At 36.2% G+C, this 16,726-nt stretch overlaps 1 protein-coding gene across 1 annotated transcript in view; it reads left to right on the forward strand.

Moving 5' to 3' along the window:
- Positions 1-16,726, forward strand: part of LOC115232605 (potassium voltage-gated channel subfamily KQT member 1) — a 367,422-nt gene that overhangs the window by 195,731 nt on the left and 154,965 nt on the right. Inside the window, exon 3 of the mRNA XM_036515059.1 lies at positions 4,528-4,654. Within this exon, the coding sequence (XP_036370952.1) occupies positions 4,528-4,654 (127 nt within the window). The remainder of the gene's footprint in view (positions 1-4,527; positions 4,655-16,726) is intronic.

Raw genomic sequence — 16,726 nt, forward strand, 5'->3', positions numbered from 1 at the left:
TGACAAATTAAATTTAAATGTTAAAGTGAATCTGACGGCTTTTGTGTGTTTCTTAAATGGCTTATAAACACCTTCAACGCTGCAACTGTTTTCGTTCCAGCACACGATCTCAGATCAAGTCACTTGCTATGCAAGTACATCTCTGTAACTATATATATATTTATATATATATATATATGTATATTGGTAAAAATAGTAAGATAACAAAAGAAATAAAGAGACCTCAATATTATGTAAATAGAGGAAATCTTTATATATAAAAGTGAGGTTGTGTGTCTGTCTCCTACGATTTAGATTCCTAACTACTCCCACATTTTGCGGTGCAGTTTAACCAAAACCGGGTATCTTATAGTCGTGATTCATATCGAGACCGTCTGGGTATTAGCGCGCGTCTACGATGAGTCTACGATTTAAAAAAAAATTTACCATCAATTTTTCCCATTTTTAATCCATTTTTGACATATATAAGGGAAGTAACTCTCTAAAATTTATTATTAAATCTCAGAACGTAAAAAGCTATAGTAACACCCCTCCCCCTTTGTGGTTAGCCATATTGAGATGGCTATTATACTTTACATCTCTAAAAATGCTTATATAATTATTTCCCTTACAAACCCGAGCAACGCCGGGCGATACTGCTAGTATATATATATTTATATATGTATATATGTGCATGTATATATATATATATATATGTAAATATATATGCATGTATATATATATGTATGTATATATATATGTGTATATATATACACATGTGTGTGTGTGTGTGTGTATGTGCTTGTACCCTCACCATCACTTGACAGCCAATTTTGCTGTTTCTACATGCCTTAGCTGCTTGCCAAAATACACTGATAGAATAAGTACTAGGCTTACAAAGAATGAATCCTGTGGTCAGTTTCTTTGACTAAAGGTAATGCTCCAGCATGGCCACAGTCACATGACCAAAACAAGTAAAACAATGCCATTTTATTTCTGAGCAATGCTGTGTATCTCTGCTAGTGTATGATATTTTTCTGGTTAGTTATGATTAAATGACTTCTGGTGTTATAAAGTAACATACATTATATAAGATGCATGACTAAATTGTCATGATCATCCAAGTCTATAGACATAATATTTGATTTGTCACCAGCAAGTTGTTGAAATTATTGTAGACCATGAAATAACTGTAATATTATAAACATTACACTTCATTTACTTTTATGTGTGTGTTAGGGCAGCGGACTCGCGGTCGTCGGATCGCGGTTTCGATTCCCAGACCGGGCGTTGTGAGTGTTTATTGAGCGAAAACACCTAAAAGCTCCACGACGCTCTGGCAGGAGGGGGTGATCCCTGCTGTACTCTTTCACCACTCTTTCTCCCACTCTTTCTTCTGTTGGCCTGCTTGCTTAGCCAGCGGGGTTGCTTCATTCGAAGGCTAAAACAGTGCGAACGCATTGTGACCAGCGATGTGTAACAACATCTGATGGTCTGGTCGGTCACGTGATCACGTGATATATATATATATATATATATATATATACACACACTGCTTGCAGTCCACCATGATGGGTATATCCAGCATTTTGACATGTTTTGATATTTTGCATGATTTTTGTGTAAACAAAAGGCTCTGCATAACCAGATGTAGTTACATGTTACCATATCAAGTAATAACAGAGATGATGATGATGATGATGATGATGTTGATGGTAATGATGGTAAGAATGATGATGACAATGTGTCCACACAGGATGAATAATTGGAATTTGTTAAGACATATTTCAGAGCTTATCAAATGCCTAAATGGTAATTTATCTTTCAAGTGTTCCTCCATGCTTTCAGTGAACTTGGCTGGAATTAGCAGAATCACAACAGACCTGTTTGAAGAAGCAGATTCTGTCACAGTAGTTAGTAAAGTACAGCTGGCAGGAAATATAATTATGAAGACTCTAACCATCTTATCGCTAGATTAAGATAAATAACTCATAAAACTGTTATTCAGCTCTGGTTTCCATAGCATCAATAGAGAGATTTAACTCCTAACAAAATGATTAACAGCTGTGATATGTTGCTGACTCCCTTTTAACTTGGTACACTGAAGGAATGAAGTTAGATGTATACATTTCAGTAGAAAATAACACAATGCTTGCACATATAAATTCATTATTCCCTATACAAAAGTGTAGTAGATGACAGAATCAGCAGAGATTTGGTAGAACACCAGTGTGACTGTTACTATTTGGGTGCATCACTTTACATTTTGTTTTTGAATCCTACTGAGGTTGATTTCATCATCCATCCTTCTAGAATTTCTTAATTGAAACCAGTCCAATGAACATGAGTCAATTTAATTAACTTTTTCCCTCCCCATTGTTCTAATATCTAAGTTAGATGTAGAAAACATTTTTTTATAAAGGAAAATATATTAGGATATTATATCTATTAATGTGATGAATTGGCAGAATGATTAGAATATCAAACAAAATACCTTGCAGCATTCTTATGACTCTTTACATTCTGAGTTCAAATTCTATCCGGTCAACTTTGCCTTTCATCCCTCTGAGGTCAATAAAGTAAAGTATTAGACAATTACTGAGACTGGCAATATTTACTAATCCCTGCTGGCCAAAAGTCAGCCAACAGTAAATCAAAATTCCATAAATACTATCTGTAATTTTGTATTGACTTGAATGGAAAATGTGTCGCTCAAGAAGGATTTCAGTTTGAACATTTTTCATGTTTCATATTTAGATGCTTTTATTAAATTCATTCAGTTGTTAAACACTGATAAATCTTGAAATTGAATGGTTTTGATTTACTGTCAGGTGACTTTTGGCCAGCTTTTTATATATATATAAAACACACACACACACACACACACATATATATATATATATAACACGCACACACTCACTTAAGGTTCAAGGGCCCTCAACTTTTCAATACCTGGCCAAAAAAAACTCAGAGAACTACAAGGCATAGATGTGAATGTATTCAAAGAACATTTAGACAAATTTTTATTTGATATATTAGATGAACCTACATCACAACAAGAAATGAAAAGAAGGGTAGCTTTGTCCAACTCACCACTTCATCAGGACTAAATCTATAGAGACAGTCAGAAAATGAGTTTGAAATAAACAATACTGACAGCCCCAGCATGGCCACATCCTCTTGCTAAAACCAATAAGAGTATAAAGGAAAAGAGAGACCTCAGTGTTTGTTTAAATTTTCCTGCCAGCTCTGAACACAGAGACTAACTAATGTCTGAATACTTGAGTTCCACACAGTGAGCATGTAAAAATTCACATAGATTAAATTAAATAAGATTGATTTAAAACTACTGAACAGAAACATATTAAAATTGAGGGTGTTATCTGGAGCTGACAACTTGTGAGCTTAATACCAGTATTACATCACCACCATCAGGTAGCCAAGAACTACACTTCTCATTTAAGATATCATTATAACATTCCACTTGAAATCTTCTATCTTCAACCGATTTCTAATCGTCATCCACATAGACATGATGAAATTCCTGTTGATCTTTATTAGGATCTTCTAAAATTTGTTGTACTTCATTAATTGAAACAACCTTTGTCTTTGTCTTTCTTTTCTCTCTGTGTGTTGTTTTGATGAGGGAAAATTGGTAAAATTACTCAAACAACACCTAAATTAGTACTATTGTGTGCAAGCATTTGTAAACAGCATAATTCTGTGCTGGCAACTTATCTTTAATCTGATAAGCTGATCAGTTTAGTCTGACTAAAATTTAATTAAGGATTTCTCAATTCCCAATATAAATTTTGTTGAGTGCCAAGTCTAAAATTTCTGGGAAATCAGGAAGACTGTCTGACTAGGTTTAGATTCGAATGTTTTGAAGCAAACATTTGCATGCTAAGGATGCTGCAGTACTCAGTCTCCAAATGCAGGAATCAGTATCTCATCAGATGGTGAAGCAGCTCTGTAAGTGTTTTGGCTCCTTCCACCATGACACCAAAGTTGCATGGGGTCATCCATCTATATCAGTGACAAAATTTCTGCACAACAGTAAGAGCTTTATTGATTCAACAGTTGTAATTCTGAGCCAGATGTTGCTATCTGCCTCAATGCTCATTCCTGCTGCACCACTTGCCCTTTCTCTTCAACCAGATGTAATGGCTTGCTTTCTCATTGCCTTCTGACAATTTCTGATATCTTTTGAAATGAAGGAGCAGATATTACATCTTACTTGATATTGTAAAGATATTTTTTATAGATTATTCTGCTTCAGAAATCTCCAATATAATGGTATTCCTATGATAATTATTAATTCATGTAAATGGCTAAATTTAAAAGATAATTTACTGACCCTTAAATAGCAAAGCACTATTAACCTGTTTACCTCTAAATTTCAAGTCAGAACACATATTTTACTTTAACCACAACTCACCCAACTATTGTGAGTAGAGACTAGCTATTCTGTAAGAGAAAATTTATATTTTTCAGAGAATGCTTAATCTCAAATTAAATTAAAAATGAATTTTTCTTTTGTTTTTGCAGGAAATTGTGTTGGTTTTATTCTTTGGGATAGAATATATAGTACGTTTGTGGTCTGCTGGATGTCGCAGTAAATATATGGGCCTCAGAGGACGCATACGTTTTGCTCGCAAACCAATCTCCATTATAGGTAAGGCTTAATCAAATTCTCTTCTGAATTGTCAATCCATTTTGTCGTTGCTATTGTTGTTGTTGATGTTGTTATCATTTCTAAGTATAAAATGCATGTATGAGAGAGAGACAGAGAGTGGGGTGGAGAGAAAGAGAGAGAGGAGAGAGAGAAATTGAGAGATTAGAGGTAACATTGCATTTAATTTCTGGGCATTAAAAGCATCAGCAGAAGACATGTCTCTACTGGTAGGGCTTTATGGAAATAGTACATAAATGAACAATGAATGCACAAGGACAAAGTGTGCAGTCCATAAAGTGTATCTGTGAATGTGTAAGACTGGACATGTCATGAAAAGACTTGCTTAGATAAGGTTCTAAGATGCTGAACCTTGCCAAGAAGATAACAAAAGACCACAACAATTAATGATGTGCTATACATTAGACCTGTCCAGTTCATTGCTGCATAGCAAAATGGACATTAAAATACTGATGAGGATTATGATGTTTTGTATCAAAGTCTTTACCAACAAACTGGAAAATCACAATCAGCTACCTTCCAACTATGTACTGCATCACAGGGTCATTCCTATTCATGCAGTTGGCAGTTTTCATTGATTTTTATGTATGTTGTGCTTTTGGGTAAGGTTTTCTCTTATTTGTTTTTATTTTTACAACTTTAGCAATCTGTTGCATAAAATGGATAGATTTTACACCAATAGCACTTGAGAGGTTGTCTAGTAAGATTAAAGTGTTCTTTATATTGCATCTCATACTAAAGTGCCCCACTACACTGGTTTTATTCCAAGTGATTGCTTTCCTGGACCAGTTACTATCATTACAACTTGGAGAGTTCATATCTTCTCTGCAACTAAAGTATGTTTTGAAAACCATTCAAAATATTCAATAGCTAGCAACCAAATTAGAGATGCTATCAATATTCATAATTGTTTAAGGTGGTGAGTTGGCAGAAACATTAGCATGCTGGGTGAAATGCTTAGCAGTATCTCGTCTGTCTTTACATTCTGAGTTCAAATTCCACCGAGGTTGACTTTGCCTTTCATCTTTTTGGGGTTGATAAATTAAGTACTAGTTGCATACTGGGGTTGATCTAATCGACTGGCCCCAACTCCCCCAAAATTTCAGGCCTTGTGCCTAGAGTAGAAAAGATTATTTTACATTTGTAAGGCAGCAAGCTGGCAGCAACGTTAGCATGCTGGGCAAAATGCTTAGTGATATTTCATCTCTCTTTACATTCTGAGTTCAAATTCCGCCAAGGTCGACTTTGCCTTTAATCCTTTCAGGAGTGATAAATTAAGTACCAGTTGCATACTGGAGTTGATCTAATCGACTGGCCCCCTCCTCCAAAATTTCAGGCCTTGTGCCTAGAGTACAAAAGAATATTTATAATCGTTTTAAATTTTAGGCCGAAGGAGTTGGTCACTTACATCCACCTTGGTACTTGACTGGTACTTATTTTATTGACCCCCCCAAAAGGACAAAAAGACAAATAAAGAAAGACATCTGCTGATAAATGTAACAGTTTTCTTATATTGCTAATTTAAAAGCTGTATAAGTGTATGCACATGGGTGTGTTTGTGTGTGCACATTTGTATATGTGCATGCATATATGTGTGTAAGTGTTTGTGTGATCTATGTGCCCATAGTTTACATCATGGTCGTCATCATCATCATTATCATCATCTGTCGACTTTTTTCTTCTCAGCATGCTTTTAGTGAGTTGTCATGACCTTAGCTATTTCCTATTCAGAGTCACTGTCCTCCGTGATGTATTGGAGTAGAAACCATGCCTCACTTACACATTTTTTATGGCTGGATAGCCTTCCTTCTTATCAATAATCACTTTGCATATTGTACGCAGTACATTTTATTGTGGCACCAACACATGAGGGGTTACCTTCTTTCAAGCATAAATAAAAATTCCTTTCTACCTTGCAATTTTTCCATTCATTTATTCACAAGCACCAGAGAAGTTAGCTAGCATCCATTAAAGCCAAAAAGAAACCATTCTTCATTGTTTTTCTCCATTCATTCATTCCGGTTTTTTTTTTGGTTTTTTCATACATAGTTTTGTGGGAAAGAGTGAAAAAGTGATAAAAGGAAGAGTAACAAAAGGGAATGTGAGTGAGATTGTAATACACAGCTACATAACAGTTGTTGGAAAGGAGATTGAGTTGAAGCAACATAACAGAGAAAGTGATAGCAGTGAGAGTGATTAGGGAGAACCAGAGTGAAATGGTGATAAAGTAAAGAATAATGAAAGAAAGCAAAAGAGAGAGAGAGAGAGAGCAATGGAGAGTGGGAAAGACAGAGAAAGAGGAGAGAGAGTTAAAGTATCTACATGGTTTTAAAGAATGATAGGAGGATGATAAGATAATTAGAAGGGAGAGTAGTGAGAGTGAGAGTGATGAGGAAAGAGTATGATGAACATTAAGAATGAATACAGAAGAGGTCATCATGTGAGTAAAAAGGGAGAGAGAAATTGCTGGAGGGCAATAAAGATGGGCAATGGTAAGAGGAAGCTCATGAGAAAGAAACAGAATGATGATGGAAACCTCCCTCATCACTTCTATTTTCATCATTTTACATCTGCTTTTCCTTTCTTTCAAAAGTTGGGCACATCTTCTCTAGTACAGTGTTTTGCCATTTGTCTCAATTGTTTTTCAGCAAAACATAATTAAATGCTTAATATATACTTGTTGAAAAAGTGTCGAGTACATTTCTTCTTTTTATGTAGATATTGAATTTAAAAGTATGCAAATATATCAGCATATTTAATATCACCATAATCTTTCATCCACCACGGTCTTCACCACTCACATTTTTTATTGATCACTCTTTGCTGAGCTACTAAATTACTTCTCCTGCACCACCACACGTCTTTCCCTTCCCCATTCACTAAGTCTGTCACACTTTTATAACCTACCCAACCACATGTCATCTCTCTCTCTCTCTCTCTCTCTCTCTCTCTCTCTCTCTCTCCTTCTTCTTTCTTCTGTCCATTTTATCATTATTTTTTTATCCTTATTCTGCTTCTCTTCACCTCCATCCTGGCATAAGCTGGGACAGTTTGACAACAACCAAAGAGCCAGTGGGTTGTACTCAGCTTCAATGTCTGCTTCATTATGGTTTCTACAGCTGTATGCCCTTCATAACAGCAACCACTTCACAGAGTGTCCTGGATGCTTTCTTCACAGCACCAGTACTGCTGAGGTCACCAATTACGCACAAGACAAGACCCCTCAACTGAGTCGGGTATAAGATTGAGAGATATGGAAGTATGATGGGCAGAGAGAAGCAGGTGTCATGCTGAAGAGGTGCATACATGTCTCTCCCATCTGGAAAGAGGGGTGTTGAGTCAAGATAAAAGGTGAGAGAGAGAGAGAACAGGGGCAGCTGAACAAAAAAGGTGGGGGGATAGGCAAGAGCACTAGAGTGTGAAAATAGTGAGACAGATGAGTATAGATGGGCATGGCAATGGATGCAGTGAATATGAGTTTTGGGGGAGAGAAAGTGAAGGAAAGGAAATGGGAGTGGGTCTCTGAAGAGGAGAAGGGGATAAATGGTAGTAGTACAGATATGTGAATTTACAGATATCTGACCTTTTCTAACCTATTTTCAATTATACCTTTAGATTTATTTTATATCTAATTTATTGAACTGTAACTAAGTTAACTTCTTATATATGCCTTGAACAGTACCAGAATATTATTTCTGTCCTTTTTTTATACTCACTACAACCACCACCACCACCATCACCACCACCATCACCACCACAACCACCACCACAACTACCACCACCATAACCACCACAACCACAACCACCACAATTACTACTACTACTACTACTACTACTACTATTACTACTACTACTACTACTACTACTACTACTACTACTACTACTGCTGCAACAATGAGAGATTTATATTTCAAAACATTCCCGACAAAATGATTCTCACATAATTACAACTGCCTTTAATATTAGTTAATCATATTTATTATTCATATTTTGTAGTTATAATGACTTATTAATTATTTATAATTATGTTATATAATAGCTATTACTGATTGTTGATAATTATGTTATATGATGATAATTACTGTTAATAATAGTTGTGTGGATGTAAACATTCCTGATTGTTATAGAAATGGTTGTAGAGAAGAAGAAATGCATTATATTGAAACATCACTGATAGTGTTTGCTTTCTACCATTGTTAACATAGTTTGCTCATTGCAATCATTCCAGCCAATTATAAACTTTATGTGTTATCATAGGTGCTATTGTTAATGTATTAAATAATATGATAATTAAAGCTTAATGCTATGTTAAAAATTGAGTTTTAAAATCCAGAGATATTTTTCTCCTGCATAAGCACCTTTGTAGTAGAATATTGAAATATATGTGTGCATGTATGTGTGTATGTACAAACATACATCACACACACACACACACACACACACACACACACACATACACATATAAGGGGTGTTCATTAAAGATTTCCCCTGACCCATTTTCCAAGGACCGGGATAAGTGAAACTTGACATAATTATTAGTCCTTCTCTAAATAGCTACCACCAATGGTAATATATTTCTCCCATTGCTTTATGCAACTGTGAAGACCTGTCTGTGGAAGTCCGTAGGATGCATCTGTAGCCAAGACTTTACTTTGGAAATAAGTTCATCGTCATCTGAAAAGTGCTTCCCCTTCAAAAGAGACTTCATGGCTGGAAAGAGCTGGAAGTCAAATGGTGTGAGGTTAGGTGAGTAAAGGGGATGAGGAAGGATTTCATAGTCACAGGAGTGTGCTTTCCTCTGGGCAACATGTGCATTGTGAACTGGGGTGTTGTCTAGGAGGAGGCAGACTCCTTTGGTGAGCATGGCATGCCTCTCCGCTTTGATGGTGTCCACAATTTCTGCAGGAGTAAAGCATAATATGTCCTGTTAAGTGTGGTGCCCTTTGCCAGAAAATCCATTATCACTACTTTGCACTGGTCCCAAAAGACTGTGAGCATCACCTTGCCTGCTGGGGGTTGGTCACAAGCCTTCTTTGGAGGTGGTGAGTTATCATGTTTCTATTGCTTTGACAGGACTTTAGTCTGAGGATCATAGTGATGGACCCATGTTTCATCCTGTGTGATAAGTCTGCTGAAAAATTCCTCCTCGTTTTCTTGACACATTGCCAAAAGAACCTGGGAGCAATTGACTTATTCCTGTTTCTAAAAGGTGTGAACATCTGGGAAATCCATCGTGCAGAGAATTTTTACATGTGTAAATGGTCGTCAATAATTTTTTCCATGGACCCTACACTTCTTGGGCTAGTTGCTGAATAGTTATGCAGCGATCCTCCAAAATGCCATCTTCCATTTTATGGATAGTGTCGTCATCAATGATGGAATGTAGACTCCAGGAATCGAAGCAATTTCCACCGATGTCTGATCACCAGGCTCCAATATGATCTGGCAGCGTTTCTACAGCTGGATGCCCTCCCAAATGCCAAACATTCCGAGAGCTTAGTAGGTGCTTTTTCCATGCCACCAGCACAAGAGCCAGTCAGGCAGCCTAGGCATTGCCCACGTTCAGATGGTGCTTTTTGCATGCCACTGGCATGGGAGCCAGCCAGTGGGCACTGGCATCTGCCACATTCAGATGGTGCTTTTTATGTGCCACTGGCACAGGAGCCAGTCAGGCAGTCCTGGCATCAATCACGTTTGGATAATGCTTTTTACATACCACCAGCACGGGAGCCAGTCAGGGGTCACTGGCATCGACCATGTTTGGATGGCACTTTTTATGTGCTGTATATGTATATATATATATATAAAACTGTATACATAAAACATACTGTTCCTATCTACCCAATTTCACTCAAAAGACATTGGTTAACCTGACAGCATAGTAGGAGACACTTATCAAATGTGACACATGGTAGGGTCAGTCCCCAAACCATGTGGTTAAGAACAGTCTTTTTAACTAAGCAGTCATACATGTATTACACCTGAAAAAAAGACAGGATAGTCATGGGTTGAATGTTTCTAGTCATATGGTTGTTCAGTCAAGGATGACCAGGGGCCAGACAAAAAAATTAGTGAGGTGAGATGGGATGATCATGGCATGGCTAATTTCACTGTAGTGTTTAGATTTATCACTTCTGGTTTGGATATCAAGATCCTCATAAAAATCATTTTAGATTTTCAATCATCCCCCTCCTCATAATCATCATCATCATCATCACCATCATTACCACTACCACCATTGTCATTATCATTTTACATCCAGTTTTTCATGGGCTGAATTCAAATTCTGGTGAGGTCAACTTTGCTTTCCATTCTCTTGGAGGTGATAAAATAAGTACCCATTGATCACTGAGGTCAATGTAATCAACGTACCCCACCCTGAAATTACTGGCCTCATGCCAACATTTGAAACCAATATTATTCTTGTTTTAATGTTTCTTTTGTTCTTTCTTTCTCTCTCTCTCTCTCTCTCTCTCTCTCTCTCTCTCCCTATCTATGTATCTATCTCTATCTAGCTATCTAACTATTTATCTATCTATTTATCTATCTGTTTATCTATCTGTCTGTCTGTCTGCCTCTCTCTCTCTCTCTCTCTCTGTTTATTTGCATGGGCATCCAGTTATGTCTGTATGTGTAAACTTTCCCACTCTCTCTACTTGTATGTGTATATTTCTGTGTTGTGTACGTGTGTGAGTTTGTGTGTGTGTGTGTGTGTGTGTGTGTGTGTGTGTGTGTGTGTGTGTGTTTACCTTCAGTGTCAAAACATGTGTCACCAAAACAGCCTGAATGTCCAAACTGTCAATGTCCAAATACTCATGTCTAGTCACCTCATTCTGGTATCAGTGGTTTAGTTCGGAATTACTGTTCTTTTTGCATTTGTGAACACTACATTTTCCCTATTTTTCCCCTTTTATTTTCCCATATCAATACAAATATAATACTATTAATGTAATGTAATCAATGAACTCTATTAAGCCTTTATTCATGTTGTTTTCTTATTTTAAAATTGGCCTTGTTCCTAATGTTTGAAATCATTATTAGTGACAAGTGAGACATGGCTGCTTATACATATTCTTTGACATCCATTACATTTGCTTTCCTGCCTCATCGATTGTCCTGTTAATATCTTTTAATCCTATAATCAAAAGTGCACTTGAGTGCAGATGTTGATAGATGTCACAATTCTTTAGTGAGCTATTTGTAAGTTCAGTGAAAGAGAATATAGAATTTAGATATGCATGTATATGTGTATATATGTGTATGTATACATATACATATACATATATATGCATCTCTCTCTCTCTCTCTCTTTCTCTCTCACTCTCTCTCTCTCACTCTCTCTCTCTCTCTCTCTCTCTCTCTCACTCTCTCTCTCTCACCTCAGTGGATTGTACATCTGAAAATGAAGCATGCTCTAAATTTCAGAGTAATAATGTATGTTTACAAGAATATAATTATATTCCTGTCATAGAGTTACTACAAGTTTCCTATCCATAAAGTGCTCAGCCTTATAGACGACATGACAAACATATATATGTCCGTGGCCATTGGAGTCTGATGAATCATCTATAAGGCTGAGTACTTTATGGATAGGAAACTTGTAGTCACTCTATGACTGGCCAGGGCATCCAGCTGTAGAAACTCTGCCAGATCAGATTGGAGTCTGGTGCAGCCATCTGGTTCGCCAGACCTCAGTCAAATTGCCTAACCCATGCTATCATAGAAAGTGGATGTTCAACGATGATGATGATTATGATCATGATCATGATGATATATGTTATATATATGTATATGACATTTTTTGTGAATTCTCCCTATATATATGACATACATATATACATGCATACATACATAACCTAAAGTTCATATATATATGAACTTTAGGTTCATATATATTCATGAAAGGCTTGGTTGGAGGGTTAGCTTCCTGAGCTCTTTCACAGGGCTTAGAAAAACTGATGGTCTGCAATAAGTGTGTGAATCTGAGAAGGAAACATGTTGAAAAAAATCATAGTTTACTGATCTCCCTGTATTTTCTGTTACCCAAAACCAGGAAGTTTTCAGTATCCCCTCATTTGTGTGTGTGTGTGTGTGTGTAAATGATGGCTTCACCTTATTTTTGAGCAATGTTATTCCTTGATTGTTCTCTTAAATATGAGCAACACAAGTATGGTTTTTCAGTTCTGCTAGAGACCTCCACTTTTTAGCACACATATGGCTACTGTTGGCGTGTCTTGTAGCACTTGTTTAGAGAGCTAACCAGCCATGCTGGAGCATGACTTCATTTCGTCAAGGACTTTTTCATTGAGTGTTTTGCCTTTCTCAGTTGCAGTCATCCACAGTGCGACATAATAGAGACATTAAAAATCAAGCATTGCTGGTGCCTGAAGTTTTTTAAGGTGAAGAAAGGTTTTTCACAGGACCAATCTCACTCTATAAACAATGTATGCACTTGCCTAAAAAGAAGGACTTGTCTGCATCATTGAAAATAGATAAAGTTGCGGGTGTTGCAAGAGTTTTCTTTCTTCTAGAGAAATGACTAATCAAAAACTAAGGGTCACTCATTCCCTGAGATAATATTTATATTAAGAATGCTTTGGTATTTTCTTATTAATCTCTTTGATGCTGGTCTGGAGGGAGGGGACTGTGCTGATCATTTCTGCAGTCCTTTGAGATGAATATATTTTATGTAGTTAATGCTCCTCTTGCAAAGTTGCACGTTGATAGCTGCTAGGGAAATATGAGCAGAGAGGAAAGTCCAGAAGTTGATGTCCTATGAAGAAAAGATTTAAGTGTACTAATTAATGCAAAACCTGAGTGGTAGGACAATATAAATGAGAAGATTAAGAAAATGAGTGAATTGTGAGTGCTCTAGTGAAGTCAACTGTCCAAACAACTTCAAGACACAGAGGGCACTGTACTAACAATAGAAAAGACAGAGAATAGAAACAATACAGTTGTGGATCAGATGTTGATGTGTTGTGGTTGAAGAATTCATGCAAATGAATCAGGTAGATTTTTTATTGGATGAACTTTAGGATGTTTGTAAGTGAAGTAGCAGTGCCATTCCAGATGTGAGAGCAGTGCTCCATTGTGCATTTCACCTGATCTTTACTAAGAGATAGTAGTTGTTAAGAGCTGATGTATTTTGTGGCTCTGAAGAATATCATCCTATGCAATGTTACCTTTGCTAACTCAGGATGTTCATTTGCCAGGAACAATCCTCAGTAAGGGTGAGTCAGAGCCTTCTGTAGATCCATTGCCAACTCTTGTAAGTACTAAACCTAGATGGAATAAATGTGGTGAATCTCTAAATGTTCATAACTATGGCCTGCATGTTACAGTTGTCTTTTTAAGAACTGCCATAATCCACTAGTGTAGCTCTCCCATTTTCTATGGTGCTAAGTAAATGACATTGCCCTCAGTTTCTAAGAAATAGCAGTAGATCAGAGCTGGGTGGTAAATGGGAGTACTGAAAGAGTGAAGGACAGCTTGGCTCATCACTCTTTCTTGTGTATCTCTCCTCTCTAAATGTCACTCTCCTTTAAATTTTATCCATGAATAGAACTGAATTTATCACCTGAACCTAATGACTCCATTGTTAATAATTACAGTCAAATGAGGGTGATGGATTTGAAAAGTCATTAGAGTGTCAGAAAAATAATATCTTGCAGCATTTGTTCAGGCTATTTATGTTCTGAGGTTCACTTTGCTTTTTATTCTTCCAAAGTTACTAAAATAAGGTACCAGTCAAATACTGGGATCGATTTAACAGCTAACACTCTGCCCCAGCTTTCAATCCTTAATAAAATAATCACAGTGTAACTATGATGATGTTACTCTGATTTTAAAGACGTTTTTGAGAAAGTAGTGCAGGTCTGTATAAAGTCATTAGGTTCCATAAGGATGACAAACGAATAGTAGTAGACCTACATAGGAGTGTGAATTGTTAGCAAATAGATGCTAGCAAATAGATCCATTGATGAACAGAAGATAGTGTGATGGGTAGCTCAGTTTTGACTAATCAAGGTTAGAAAGAGGAGAGTTGTTGGCACACATTGTTGTACTGCTATCAAGCAATAAGCTTCCAATCCATGAAATGAAAAGCACGTAGAGACCGTGAGCAGACAATTTAGGTGGGTTCTCTCACCTAAAATAGAACAAGGCTTTACTGATGATGTCAAGGGCACAAATATTACTTTTGACAAAGTTCTGAAGGTGTTTGATGTGAACTATACCATTCCTTAATACATATTTATGGGTACACATGCTATTACAGTGGTTCTTACCCAAGGTCTGTTTGACCCTTACGTGGCCATGTGAGATTTTGTTGTTAAAATTCTTGTGTAATAGATCAGTTATTCTTCTACAATGCACAAAATATTTTAACAATTTTTTAAAAATATAATTTCTAATAATATTTAATTAATAAAAATATAACAAGAATTTTTAAACATCAAATGGCTATGAGGGACCAGTAGAGTAAAATGGAATCAAAGGGTTCATAGGTAAAAAATAATTGAGAACCACTGGGCTTGAGAGTTAAGTGACTTGGTCTTATACACAAGGTATTGCTAATGGCAGAAACCATGCCAAAAACCCTTCATTATACATATTGTTTGTTTTATATGATGAAGAGAATGTATTTCAGACAAGATCACATGATGATAACAAAGTAATAGACTCATAAAAATAAAGTGTAAAAACATAAAAACAAAGATGCAATTCATAGTCTGAAAATCTCAAAATCCTGTTCTGATAATTCTTATAAATGTAACAAATAGTAGCTAATAGAAAATAAAGAAAGAAAGAAAGAAAAAGAAAGAAAGAAACATTAATAAGGAGACAGAAAACTCACTACAAACAATTTATATTCTATAAAACAAATTGAATCAAATTTGAAAATAAAAGAAAACCACCACCACCAACAACAACAACAACAGCAACAATAACAACAAAGGTTAAAAGAAACTAAATCAGCAACACAGTTCCATCACACTTCATCAAATCTTCCTCGTCTCTCTCTCACATGGTAATTACTTAAGATTTTGCTTTTTAAGAAGATTAACTAGGATTTATTACTGAGAAATTAAACATGGCAGGGTGTGTCTGGATGCTTTGGGGAGATAACAAAACTGTTGGCTTTGTTTATCGTTGTTAATTAATCATGTATTCACATATCTCCACTTACTCTATCAACATCCTTCCTTTTCTTACTTAAGTGTGATTTTTTATAATTTATTGATTTTCTTTTTAATGTTTCTTTCTCCTCCAATGACATCTCCCAACCCACCACCATCACCTTTATGACTGCCACTGTCAGCACCATTTGTGGATTTGAATTTTTTTTTTAATAAAAACTATGAAATGATGATTTCAATTATTAATCATTTTAAAACAATTCTTCCTCAATATTAATCTGTTACCATTATTATTTTTTCCCCTACTATTGTAAGATTGAACAGTTAGCTCTTCCCTAGTTATAGCATTAGTTTGTCCATCATCATCAACACTGACCAAGGACATCACATGGGAGGAGAAGATGGATCATGGTATGTTTGGCTATGGCTAACCAATCTGATGCATCCTCAGAAGGCTCTGCAGCAGGTCGAGCATTGAAGGTCTGCTGGGTCTGAAGACAACGAGTTGGCTCTAAGATAGTGGTTCTCAACCAGGGCCCACATTACCTTGGGAGGTCCACATGAGATTTTGTTGTTAAAAATTATGGGCAAAAAATAATACGCAAAATATAATACACAAAATATTTTAACAATTTTTTTAATACAATTCCTAATAATGCTTAATTACAAAATGCTTAATTACAAAAATGGCTATGAGGATCCACCTGACTAATATAGGAATCAAAGGGCTCCATAGGCAAAAACTGGTTGAGAACCATTGCTCTAAATAGTGATGTTAACCCTTTCTTTACCAACCTGGCTAAAACCAGCTCTGGTTCTGAATACAAATGTCTTGTTTTCATAAGTTTAGAGTTAAAATCTTCCACCAAACCTTAGTCACAATTTATGCTTCTAACACTAGCTTAATGATAAC

Source organism: Octopus sinensis, linkage group LG2 (assembly GCF_006345805.1).
Source record: "Octopus sinensis linkage group LG2, ASM634580v1, whole genome shotgun sequence".
In the NCBI taxonomy this organism is placed as follows: Eukaryota; Metazoa; Mollusca; class Cephalopoda; order Octopoda; family Octopodidae; genus Octopus; species Octopus sinensis.